Below are 13,429 nucleotides of genomic sequence, written 5' to 3'. Positions count from 1 at the left end.
TACTAAACGTCACAGACACATTATAAAAATTATTTTACATGAATTTATATTAACTTATAAAACATTTAAAATTTTTATGTATTGAAAATAATATTATAAACAAAAAATAATAGAAATAATTCTGAGATCATATTGTTATTGTTAATAAATATTTTTGATTTGAATTAAAATGACAACAACTTTCATTATTTTCTATCGTTAAATAATACAATATTAACAAAAATAATTAAGAAAATGTAATAATAGAAATATTCTTATTATTTCTATTTCAATTTGACATAGTAAAAATATAAAGTTTATAAATATAATACTATATTTATTTTAAGAAGCTTCAAATTTTTAAAAACATTAACATAATTTTTTTTTCTAAAGAACATACAGTCTAGTAAGTAAAGAGCCTTTGTATTGTTGTCAGTTTGTCACCATATAAATCCGGCTAATCTGTAATAAAACACACAAATCATTATACAAAAAAGATAATGAAAATCAAATTCACGCTCCCTAGAAGTTAACTGAGTGTACCTGCCAACCAGCTTCTATGATGTTAAGATACTTTCTGAATAAGTCACTGAGAAGCCATATCTGCGAGAAGGTGAACTCGTACTGCTGTTGTATCTTTGGCTTCCACACATTTATAGTTACTTTAGTTCCATAGTATTTATTTTTCCCTTCCACATAAGATATAGCATTCTACAGTTCCAAAAACAAAAACAAATAACATATCTTAGATTAAGAAACCAGAAAAAAAAACTTTTAACTCTTCTGATGACCACTTTGGTTTATGAGGACATGTTCCTCAGATTTAGGAAACGGGAAACTTTTATACTTCTTCATGCCATATTTTTTGTTTGAACTTTCTCTCAAGACAACATCTTCCTCTGTCATGGTTCCTTCAGCACATTTACCATATCGATGACATAACTGAGGGATATGTATGTCCTTCTATTTTTGACTTCGTAAAGACACTTTGTTGTTATCAAAGAGTCCCTCACTAGGATACAATTTTACAAATTTTTTTTGAGATTATACAACCTTCTTCGTAAAGACAAATTATTTCAATACAAAGATATGCTTTAAAAACAAAATATCTTAGAATCAATAAAAAACATGTCAATTTCCCAGAAACTGAGCAACCTCACCTCTAAGGTGGAAGAACAACCCATAATTCAGATCAGCAAGTCAAACAGAGGAGTTAACTATTATAATGAGAAAATATCGAATGCTATTGGATTTGTGAGGATGATTTTCAAGAGATGAAGCTTTACCTTTTTATAGGTGGAGATTCATTGTTAGGAAAAAATGATAAAGCGAGATACAATGAATGAGAAATCATGGAAGCATTTATGAAGGTTGTTCCATAACGCTTTGGAATATTACAACAGAAGACGAAAAGACGCAATTAAAGCTTGGCACGGAGGTTTTTCACGTCGATTTGATTCACTTTTTTTTTTAACACCCGTCGATTTGATTCACTCAATTCATCACATCTCCTCCATAGCTGGTGTAGATCGAAGAGGACACGGGCCTTAATTTTTGGTCACGTCATCGGGGAAGACAACCAATCTCCGTTGGGCCAATTAAATGTTTAGAAGCCCATTAACATGTGAACAAACGAAACATAACTCGACTAAATGAAACGCAGAGTTTTACTTATCTGAACACGTGTCAGCTCCAGAATGCATGACTTTCTGACGTGGCATCCTAGGTGGCAGCATAGGAGAGAAGCAAACATATTTATATATATATAGATAATACTAGGGCCGGCCCGCCCTACGGACGGGATGATAATTTGAAAATAATTTAAGCCAAATATCTTAATAAATATTTTATTAATTTGTAAGAAGTTTTGTATTATTTAAATCAGTGTTTTTAAATTTGACCCGAACCCACGGTCAGACCGGCTAATCCGGTGATTCGATAATTCAATTTAGGTTTTTAAAATATTCATATTTAAGAAAATCACTAAAACCCGAGACTAACCGATTGAAACGATGGATGACCAATATGTAATATAATTTGATTTAAATTTTTATAGTTTCATAATTTGTCATCATTTAATCCAAAAGATTATATGTATTTTCGTTGTTTTATAAATTATTTTAATTTTTCCATTTAATCTTGTTTGGAAACATGAATAGTAGTATAAAAAATTGTTTGGAAACATGGATTGTATTATAAAAAATGAATATTAGTGATTTAATGTAAGTTTAACTATAAAGTTGGAATGTGTATTTAATTTAAAAACTTACAAAATAAGGGTGAGGTCCAACATAATGTTTATGTTATAATAAGATAGATAGTTAGAGTAAATATTTAATATAAATCGTTATATTTAAAAATATATATATTAATTAAATTATGCACATGTTATTGTATTTGAAGACTAAATATATCATGATGTCTTGATATGTAGTTTTGATTTTTTTTTTTTTATGGTGCCATCACATCATTTTTGGTAATTTTCTTGAGTTGGATGAATCTAAAGAATCTCATGAGGAAAGAAACGAACTTGTAATTATAGATTAAATAAATATATATGAGTAAAATCTATTATTAGGTCAATTAGCTATTATTCATGTAAACCGAAAATTAAAAGTATCGTATCTCGACATGCTGGGCACCTTATTAAATTTTTTATTAATATATATATATTGTTTTCCATTGGAATATACGAATGACTATTTCTACTTAACAATATTATGGATGTACAGTCATTTTTTTAATACTACTTTTAAATTTTTCATTTATAAGTATGTTTGATTAGTTTATGTTGTATGGATTATATTTTACGAGGTTATGTCACACATCAGTTGTGTTAATTTATTTGAAATATATTTATTTTATTTTCTGCGTAAATAAAGTAGTACGATACATTCCATGGATATATTGAATCACTGGGACACATTAAATACATATTAGGGACTCTGTATTTTAAACCAATTATTAAATAACAGAGTCAAGGGTCTCAAACTATTAGTATTTGTATTTCTGAAAACGACGTCTTCGTATAAGCTCAAAAGGGTTGGACATCAGATTGACTGTTGTTCCTGCGATGAAAGTGATTTAGTCAATTTAAAAAAAAAAAAAAAATCGGACCAGAGATAGCAGAAGAACGTATCCAGATTGATGCTAACCCTATGTGTCTCCGCGGCCCTGTATATACGCTGGTTGCTGTCACTGTGAGTCATGAGGTGTTCCAAGTCAGCAGTGCAGAGAAATGGTGTGGTTAGTTTCTGTAAAAGAAATCAGAATGATATTTAGTGAATTTATGACTGATATCTAACTCTGAAACTCCACATGAAGCATTAGCAGATGCTGCATATCCTAACTTCCTCCAGAACTATCGAAGCAAGTAGTACTTACAAGAGAGAGATGTCTTGACACCTACAAATAATACTGTGCATGAGGTGAACGTCTACCTCCTCTCCAAAGTCCCATCACAAGCTAAAGTGTATTTAAGCTCTGATTCCATTGAGTTAGAAGCTACACCAGATGATGACAAAACACTAAAGATGATGAATCTTGAAATCTCAGTTAAAAATATAACTCACCAATCAGTGTTATGTTGCTAATAAATCCTATAATCTTGCAATACATGATTAGCACAAATCTATATGATCAAGATATTTTTTTTTACTGGTGGTTTAAAACAAAGAAACCTCAGATGATAATAGTAACAACCAGATGATGATGATATGATATCTTCCTGGAGTTTAAACGGAGAACTAACCAGACAGATTCTTAAGCGTTGCAACCAGAGACCATGCATCTATGAAGTATGACGCTAGAAGTTGTCGTCGTATTTCTTCAAGAAAGAAAGTTCCTGAGATGTTTTTCAAAGTTGGTAATTTCAACATTTGAATTGGATAGAAAAGGATGTAATAGGGATTTCTATATAAGACACACCATTAGTTCCTTTGCAGAGCTTCGACTGGGTCCTTTTGCAAACTGAAAGAGAGTGTAGAGTAGTAGAATATCTTGAAATTAGTAACTACTCCGGGGAGATGAATGAATGAAAAAATATATTATTACCATGTGGAGATGAATGAAGATATAACTCATAGGAGAAACTTTCTGAAGGAAGAAGAGTGGGTGGTGATTGGTCAACAATAGCTTCCATGATCTCGAGAAGACTACTCCATTTTTCCTCTTCAGCTGAGGTGGATATAGTTCCTGTTACGCAAAAACATTTTTTACACGTTTATATTAAGTCTGCATTAATCATTCAAAAGATTTCAATACAAATCCGAATATAACAGCTTGATAATGTTGAGTTTCAGAACAATATGAACATGAATTTAACATCAAGAGAACAGTATGAACATGAGTTTTAGAAGAGAAGAACACTATGAACATGAGCTAAAGAACAGAATCACAAACGGTTTCTAAATTAATCTTTCAGAAGATTGTTAACTGAGATCCGAATATAACAGTTTCATAATGTTCAATTTAAGAACACTATGAACATGAGTTTAAAAACACTAAGAACATGAATTTATGAACAGATGAACACTATGAACATGAGTTTAAGAACATAATTACCTTTGAAGAGCATAACTCGCCACCGCGTTTGACGTTCCAGGCTTCCCAGAATCTGAGTAATCTAACATCAACAGTGGAAGAACATCAGCCAAACATCAGATCAGAAAGAAGGATTGATGAGGAAGCCATTTTAGAGAAAGTAAGATTGCTTCGTCGTTTTCACAAGTTGAGATGATGATGTTCAAGGAAAGAGGGCTTAACTTTTATAGGTGCAGAGAGAACGACTTACATAGAGATAAGATGCATTCAATGTCAGATTGGTTGACGTGGGTTGATGGTATTAAGAGGTTTGTTAAAGCGATGGATTAATAACTTCTAACGTTTCGAAGGATAAGAAACGAAGCCGTAAAGACGCAATCGAATCTTCTAACAGAAAATCTTCAAGACCACTCAACTCACGCATCTTCCAGAAACTCCATTGTTAGTGGTGAATATGCTCACGGATCGAAGAATAAAATGAACCCTACTATCGAAGAAGAAGCTAGTTTCTATCTTATGGGCTGGTCTCCACATCCAAACATAAGCCCAAAAACATATATAGCAGAGCCCGTAACAATTAGAATCCTCCTATATATTAATTGATAAGTCACTTTAGCGATTTTTGCTGAGGTGTCACTTGTATAGAGAGTTTGAAAAAAATCCTTATAATTTAATTGGTCAATGATTTTTTATTTCTACTTATTTTAATCAAATCTAAAAAATGTAATCCTAAAACCAATTTATGTTAGTTGCCAAAAAAAAATTATAATCTTATTTATAGTAACTAATGGTAGCAATTATAGAAATTCTATATAATATCTCATCATTTATTTTTTTTCACTAATAATTTATTTATAAATTATATAAAGCATGTCATTAAAAAAAGATAAAATTAATATACTAGCTTTACTTTTCTACTATAGACATGCGTAAAAAATTTTATTTTCCTATATGAGTCATAATATACATATATAAAACATATAATTTTAATAAAAATATTATAATAACTATTTATTCATCATATAACGAGCTTATAAATTATTTACATTAGTTTAAAATCATTTGTGGTAATTGATATATATTTTGCAAAAAATGAAAGTCATTTATATTGATTCATTTCTAATGGTCTGTAAAAGATATATAATAATTTATAATTATATAAAAAAATTAGTAATAATTTTAAGGTTTTAAATTATCAATAATGATTAGTATCATTAACAAGAGTTTACAAATCAATATATAAATATCTATTAAAAATGTTACAAATATTTATAAAACCATTTATCATGAAGAATTTATCATCATTAATAGGAGTTTAGAAAACATTTATGAAGGTTATCAGATTTGTAACTTATTGAAAATTAAATCCCTCTATATATGAATTGAAAAGTCACTTAAGTGATTTCTGTTGACGTGTCGTTTATAGGAGAACTTTCCAATTAATTGTTATAATTTGATTGGTAGATGATTTTCAATTTTTTATTTATTTAATTAAAGTTTTTAAAAGGAAACTAACCATTGAATTACCTAATCTAATATATGTTTCCATGCATACAGTTAAATATCTTAAATAAAGATGAATTAATATAATTTATTTATAGAAACAATTAAATATCATAGATTACATTATATAAATTGATAATATACATTTTGAAACATATGATACTACGAAAACAATTAGAAAATGGTTTTTAATATATTTATATTTATAGTGAATACAATAAATCAAAGATTCCAGAAAAGTAATTAATGTAAACCTAATAATAATAAGTAAACTCACTCATTCACTCTATATATATATATATATTCAAAAATGTTTCAAATGAATGCAAAACAGTCAAATATATAATTTTAAAAAACATTCATCATTTTCCAATGACAATGAGTTATAATAGATAAGTTATCACTTTTGAAAATGATTAAAATATTTTTATATTTTAAAAGATCCTCCTATATATTACGTGTCACTCATACAAGCATTTTGAAAAAAAAAAAATCTTATAATTTTATTGGTCAATGATTTTTAGTTTTTATTTATTTAAATCCTCTTATATATTAATTGAGAAGTCACTTTAGTGATTTCTTTTGAGGTGTCATTTATATAAAGAGTTTGAAAAGAATCCTTATAATTTCATTGGTCTATGATTTTTGGTTTCTATTTATTTTAATCAAATCTAAAAAAGGAAATCCTAAAACCAATTAATGTTAGTTGCCAAATTTTTTTTATAATCTTATGAATAATTATTTATAGTAAATAATGGTAGCAATTATAGAAATTCTATATAATACCTCATCTTTTATTTTTTTCACTAATAATTTATTTATAAATTATATGAAGCATGTCATTAAAAAAGTTAATAAAACTAATATACTAGCTTTACTTTTCTATTATAAATTCATAGACACGCGTAAAAAGTTTTATTTTCCTATATAAGTCATAATATACATATATAAAACATATAATTTTAATTAAAAAAATATAATAACTATTTATGCATCATATAACGAGCTTATAAATTATTTACATTAGTTTAAAATCATCTGTGGTGATTGATATATATATTTTGGAAAAAATTAAAGTCATTTATATTGATTCATTTCTAATGGTCTATAAAAGATATATAATAATTTATAATTATATAAAAAAATTGGTAATCATTTTAAGGTTTTAAATTATCAATAATGATTAGTATCATTAACTAGAGTTTACAAATAAATATAAAAATATCTATTAAAGATGTTACAAAGATTTATAAAACCATTTATCATGAAGAATTACTCATCATTAATAGGATCTTAGAAAACATTTATGAAGGTTAACAGATTTGTAACTTATTTAAAATTAAATATCAAATAATCATAAAAATAATTTATAAAATTCGTAAATCAGTTTTAAGTTTATAAATTAATAGATAACAAATTATTTTATTGAGTTATAAAACCATTTATTAAGATTTATGAAACTATTTATCATGATTTTAAAACTTCTGAAATATAATCCATAAAATTTGAAAATATTTTATAGATTATTTATAGTTGCATAGTTTCCTTTATAAGAGGTTATAAACACTTTTTCAAATCAGAATCAATCTCAAAATACTATTTTGTTCACAAGTTCATTATTTTCAAAACATTTTTGAAAAATCTTTAAAACGATGTGTTTTCGGTAAATAGACATGTGTCAGCTCCTTAAAGCTCGAATTTGTGACATGGATGCTGAGGTGACTTAACCAGGAGAGAGATCACTCTTTTTTATATATAAAGAAGATACTAGGGTAGGTCCGCCCTACGGGCGGGAAGCCGATCAATAAATAATTTAAGCAATCAGAGTAAATATTTAATATTAGTTGTTATTATTTAAAAATATACATAATTTTATATGATATTGGATTTGAACACTAAATAAATCATGTTATCTGAATAATAGGCTATGCTATTATAAAATAAATACTACATATTATTTTTTAGAAGATAATTTTCTAAATAAACCAAATTGGCTTTGATTTTTTCAAAAATAAATACAACTTATTATTTTTATTAAGTATGATGATATTATTTTGTTAAGAGGTTTAAATGATTTTCTTTTGTTTAGTAATTTATGTTTTAATTATAAATTAATAATTAGATGTGGTTTTACATCATTTCTTGTGATTTTCCGGGGTTGCATGACCAAAACAAATGAGTGAGATTATTTTTTTTCATTTTTGATAGTAGAAAAGAAACAAATTTGTAAATAGATTCATATATTTTTATTTAATTTAATTATATATATATTACTGGATTATGTTATACTTTTTTTTTACTAAATTTAGTTTTACAGTAGGTTTTTGTTAGAATTTTATTTTAGTTAAAATATAATAATTAATTATATAATTATTTATGTAATATTATATATATTTACATAAAGTAACAGGAGGTAACATGAGGGAAGGAATCTAATCTGATAGTTATCAATTTTGTTTACGCGGGAACACTGTTTTACATATATAAACATGATCATTAAGAGGAGGTAACATGAGCATGTTGTCATTTGAAATATAGTTTATCATATATGTTAAATTTTTTTTTACAAAAAAAGATATATATGATTGTTAATATGGCAATTGACATTGTTGTAGTTGGTTTGTTTGTATCAAGTTCAAATCACTGGATGGATGGTTAAGAATGAAGATCATGTGCTTTGAATTGTCTTTGAGCTTTTGTAGGTGGCTATACTTTTCAATTAACTGTGTGTGTTTTATACATATATGGAATGTGATTTTTGTTATATATGTGAATGCATTAGTGGAAATAACATGAGCTTTGTAATTGGACTATTGCCGTGGCCTCTGATTTATATGATTTGTATATGCTAGTAGTATTTATTTTTAGAGGTTATTTTAGTTTTTTTTTAAAATTTGTTGAAGCAAGAATATTAGCTAATATAAATTATTTTATGCATTGAATTAGCAAGTGGACCATAAAATAATAACAAATTAAGTGTATTAAGTTTGGTTTGTGTCGGTTAACGTAATAAACCGTAGAATCATGACAACAATTACAATTTATGGAAATTTTCTATTGTGTAAGGCGAGTGTTAAGATTCTAGTCTTACTTGTGTTTTAGAATCTAGTATAAATTATATGATAAAGTGATGTATTTTATTCACTTTAAAAATGATTATTTTAAGAACACAGAACCAAACTCTCTAGACAAAAGTCAAAAAAAGAAGAAAACACTTTTTATTCTTTTGACTTTCATGTTTTCCGAATCGGATGATCACCCTAGAAAGAACGTGATTTCTATTTATAGTCATACCAGATTTTTCAAATCTTCTAAGATTAATTTTATAAAAAATAACTTGATAAAAAATAGTAGGATATTGCCACAGAAAGCCATTGATGATAGCTTTGGTCACACAAATGATTTTCTTCAATCCCGGTCATAACAAAGAAAGACCCATTACAATTTGCAGGTGTTGGTACTAAAACACCAAACAAATCATGTCTATTGGAATGATCTAATATTGGAAATGCAAAGGGACTGTATCGTTGGAGAATGCCATTACTATGTTTTTTTACCCAATATAGTCAACTACATCTTATACGTTTTTATTTTCTTCTGATAGCTATGTTCGATTAACATTATAACATATTCGGTCTGTAATTTTGTTTTTCATATTTATTTTACTTTTACTGTATGTGTTATATTAAGAAGCGTAATGATGAAACCTAAAGAAAACCATCAGATTATACCAATTCACGTTAGTCTAGAACATAATACTATGTTATACCAATTCCAGTTAACCCTTAGGTTCTACTTTTTTAATACCATTAGCAACACAGAAAAAAATTGGTACAGACTACAGACGTTGACAGTGCAGAGGGAGAGAGGAGAACATAATATATAGAGAAAGCTTCAATGCTTTATGGGTGTTCTTACATGCTAGGAAGGGTTTCTACTCCATAAGGTATTATATAGAAAAAATAAAGTATCCACATCCTGCAACCCAACTCCAATACAAATGGCCTTGGAAGGTGTTAACAGAAGTCATCACTGATCAGACTCGTTTAGTACTTTACCATTTTGACAGTCTCATCACTTCCCCAAGCACTTGCAAGCCACAACAGACCCTTCCCTGACCATCATTGCCTTCTGAAACTCATCCAATAACACAACTCTTCCTTAATTCTTGAACTTTATTCCAATACAAACTTCTACGCTTTTCAGTGGCAATCAAACAACTACAACTAATTCTACATTCTTCAATATCTCTCCAAGATTAACAATTGAGCAAAAGGCTATCGATGCAGCAGCTGGTTTCAGTAGAGCAAGCATCAATGCTTTATCGGTGTTCTTACAATCTAAGAAGGGTTTCTACTTCAGATTATGGATGTAACAACTACAGAATCAGTGTAGCCTTATTTCCGAAAGAGCTCATGTCAACAACTTTTCCTATGCCACAATCACTGTCATTTGAATAAGATTCCATTTAAGCCATAATCTTCATGGCTTTAGCTTTTGGATTTTCTTATTTCCTCTGTTTCTACAATAGCTTCTTCTTTGCTTTTAATTGACCCAATCGCTTAACAAGAATCTATGTTGCTTCCTGCTTAATTCAAAATCCAATCAATATCCACCACTAAATAGTCAAATTACATAAGAGATCATTAGTTTACAATGTTGAACTCTTACCAAGACTTTCTTGTTTATCGTCAGCAACCAAACCCTGTTCTTGAGAATATGTTGAAGTTTTTAGAAATAACTTAAAGAACCTTAGCCTTCTTCTTCATCGACATAGAAAGAGCATAAAATAGTGGGTTGCAGGAGCTCGTTTAATTTAAAATTAAGTAGTATTTGAGCAGATAGAAAGCTGCTTACATTTCTCTGACATTCAAATCAGTTGTGACCAGTATAATTTTCAATGTTGTATTAGTGAGCAATGAACGAAGTGGTGGAGCTTGAAGGCATCACCACAGCGGACATTCCTGGCCTCTAGAAACGGAGCAACCGGACCTAAATGGTGGAGGAGGAGCAGCCCGTCTGTAAATCGGAGAGGGAGACTGAAACGTTATCCACAGCTCACAATATTAGTTTGTTGGTTAGTTTAGAACGAATCAAAGGATAATTCTCAAAGTAGGAAAGTTCACCTTTTTATAGTCGAATCTCCACCGCTTTGGAAGATAAATAGAGGGTTTTACGAGGATTATTCTGTAACTGATATCATTTGGTATCATGAAGAAGAAGATGAAAGAGCAATCTCAAAACCTTAATAGTCTCGTCGTGGAGGCAAAGATAAGCACATGTCTAACCCTAAAAAACGCAGGTTTCTCTTATGGTCTAGGCTTAAGAAGCTAAGACCATCCGCAAAGGCGGTCCGTGAGGAATCCTTAGCATTAATCCTTAAGATTAATGAAATATAATAATAAAATTTTGGTTTAACTAACGACGGATCAGTCCTTCAAGAATGATTGGAAGGACTTGATCCTTAATACACGTGTCTCCTTACTCTCCTCTTTCTCCCTCGCTCTCTCTATCTCTCTTCCCTGGCTCTCTCTCAATCTCTCCTCGCTCGCCCCATCATCGCACACCATGGCTCCTCTATCATCTTCCTCTTCTTCTTCGTCGCCCAACCCTAGACTGATCCCTTGGTCCCGCGAACTATGCGCCGTCAACACCTTCTCCCAGCCATCGATCTCGTTTGAACCAACTGCTAAGCTAGCGATCTCATCCGATCCCAATCGAGTTCTCACCTCAGGTTCCGTCGCAGCCGCCACATCGAGAATTGGGGCTTTTGCTGGATTAGGTCAACACTATGCTCGTTGCTATTGGGAGTTTTCTAAAGCTCGACTCAGGTATCGTAAAGTTCGAACCTTTAATTCAAATCCTCAGTTTAATAAAGTTCGAAACTTTAATTCAAATCGTCTGTTAAAAATGGTATCTTTTAGTGCTAATTGATGATACTAATTAAGACATGTGTTCGTGTGTTACAGGAAGCAAGATGATCAGTGAAAGATCGAAAGTATGTTTTTAGTGGTTTTTGTAATTGATAAGCAAGGAACTACATGCTGTTTTGTTTTGTAAACACTCGTATCCTCTGCCATATTGAGCAAGATATGGACTGGTTTGAAAACAATCGTGTTTCTTGATTTTTTTTTTTTTAATTCATCATTGATCTTTGAATCTTGATTCTTTATGTTTCTGTTTTTGCAATAATTGTTTCTCTGACTAAATCCATTTGCTGGAAGGTTGTGGCAAAGACGGTTGACTCTTCGGGGAGAGGACTCATGATATATCAAAAGCCAACTTCAGAGTCTTGCTATAACCACCTCTTTGTTCTAAAGAGGAAGTAAATGCTTCATGGTATAAAAAAACTCGTATCACATTCACATAAAACTATATTTGTATGTACACTTCTATCATCTCCTTTTTTAATATTAAATCTTAGGTATGCTCCTCTCCGCCAATGCATCTCAAAGTTACCGAGTGGAGGTGTCCAGAAGTGGCCTGAGCTATGGCATAAACAGCTTGTGAGTGTAAAGCCTCAAAGTGTTTCGGCTGACACAAAAACATCCAAGAAAAATACAGAGAAATGGTCAGAGATTGTATCTGATGTCTATCTTGAACGTTTAGCTGTAAACTGGTCTAGCGTGAGGAATGTGATGGACATGAATGCTGGTTTTGGCGGGTAACTTTTTACATTTTTTTTAATTTCTAAGAACTCCTAAAATGGGAACACCATTGGACACACAAAATAGTGCGGAGTCCTTAACTATTCAAACAAAAAACAAAAAAAAACAAAAAAAATACTATAATAATCTCAAGGACTCAAATAGCAAGTCCACCATTGTGGATGCTCTAAGACACAGCCAAACTTCAACAAAAGCCCAAATATCTCGTTGAACAAAATAAATGAAATGGTGAGTTTCATAGCCGGGACACATGTCGCACTGTCAGGAACTGATTTAATGACGTGGCATCCTACGTGAACACCATAGGAGAGAAGCAAACCCAACTTTATATATAAAGACTAGGTAATAACCCGCGCCTTGCGGGTGATGTAATTATTCGTTTCGTTATTTTTAATAAAAAGACATTAAATCTGTTTAATCTGGATAGTCGTTCGGTTTTAAGTTTTTTTTTTGGTTTTTAATCTTCTAAAATATAACTATTATTTTAAATTAATATTCATTTTAGTTTATTCGGTTAAAATGTTTGATTTTTTTTGTTTTTTTCGGGTAAAAACCAAAAATTAATATTATTTATTTATTTTCATGTTATGAATTTTAGATAGTCGTCATGTCGAACCAACAGTTTCATATTATAGTTTCTAAACAGATAATAGTTTAAGAAAAAAAAAGAAAATTATTAAGACAAATCATTTCATTACAATTTGGTCGGTAGTGAAAGAAGCATTAAGAAAAAATAT

General features: G+C 29.7%; 1 protein-coding gene, 1 long non-coding RNA gene and 1 pseudogene across 6 annotated transcripts; 1 reads left to right on the top strand and 2 right to left on the bottom strand.

Annotated features, from left to right (window-relative positions):
- Positions 1-2,819: 2,819 nt before the first annotated feature.
- On the bottom strand, positions 2,820-5,046 carry LOC125591466 (mitogen-activated protein kinase kinase 2-like). Of its 4 annotated transcripts, none has more exons than XR_007327491.1 (8): positions 4,772-5,046; positions 4,543-4,603; positions 4,033-4,173; positions 3,907-3,948; positions 3,731-3,823; positions 3,364-3,483; positions 3,135-3,233; positions 2,820-3,038 (listed from the first exon to the last, which is right to left on the bottom strand). XR_007327491.1 is itself a non-coding variant. In XM_048765746.1 (7 exons), the coding sequence occupies exons 1-5, from the start codon at positions 4,553-4,555 to the stop codon at positions 3,416-3,418; spliced, it is 357 nt and encodes a 118-aa protein (XP_048621703.1). In that variant the 5' UTR covers positions 4,556-4,764; the 3' UTR covers positions 2,820-3,047; positions 3,135-3,233; positions 3,364-3,415. The 4 variants fall into 4 exon arrangements, 1 of the variants encoding a protein (XP_048621703.1); XR_007327490.1 differs by having other exon boundaries at positions 2,820-3,047; positions 4,543-4,594; positions 4,772-5,041; XR_007327489.1 differs by having other exon boundaries at positions 2,820-3,047; positions 4,772-5,033.
- Positions 5,047-9,889: 4,843 nt separating this feature from the next.
- On the bottom strand, positions 9,890-11,372 carry LOC111214065 (annotated as a pseudogene).
- Positions 11,373-11,438: 66 nt separating this feature from the next.
- Positions 11,439-12,723, top strand: LOC106370465. 2 transcript variants are annotated; one of them, XR_007327488.1, is made up of 4 exons: positions 11,441-11,855; positions 11,994-12,022; positions 12,249-12,363; positions 12,449-12,723. It is a non-coding gene; the product is annotated as an uncharacterized LOC106370465 (long non-coding RNA). The 2 variants fall into 2 exon arrangements; XR_007327487.1 differs by having other exon boundaries at positions 11,439-11,855; positions 11,994-12,363.
- The last annotated feature ends 706 nt before the right edge of the window (positions 12,724-13,429 follow it).

Source organism: Brassica napus, chromosome C8, assembly GCF_020379485.1.
Source record: "Brassica napus cultivar Da-Ae chromosome C8, Da-Ae, whole genome shotgun sequence".
Classification (NCBI taxonomy): Eukaryota; Viridiplantae; Streptophyta; class Magnoliopsida; order Brassicales; family Brassicaceae; genus Brassica; species Brassica napus.
The sequence above is the reverse complement of the archived record's forward strand: the minus strand, read 5'-3'. Positions and strand labels throughout refer to the sequence as shown.

Bases quoted from the DNA above. Each gene is read 5' to 3' on its own strand.
- LOC125591466 (XM_048765746.1), bottom strand. The intron at 3,949-4,032 runs GTAATAATATAT...ACTCTCTTTCAG, and splicing joins TCTTCATTCATCTCCACATG to TTTGCAAAAGGACCCAGTCG. The intron at 3,484-3,730 runs GTTAGTTCTCCG...CATCTGGTGTAG, and splicing joins AACGCTTAAGAATCTGTCTG to CTTCTAACTCAATGGAATCA.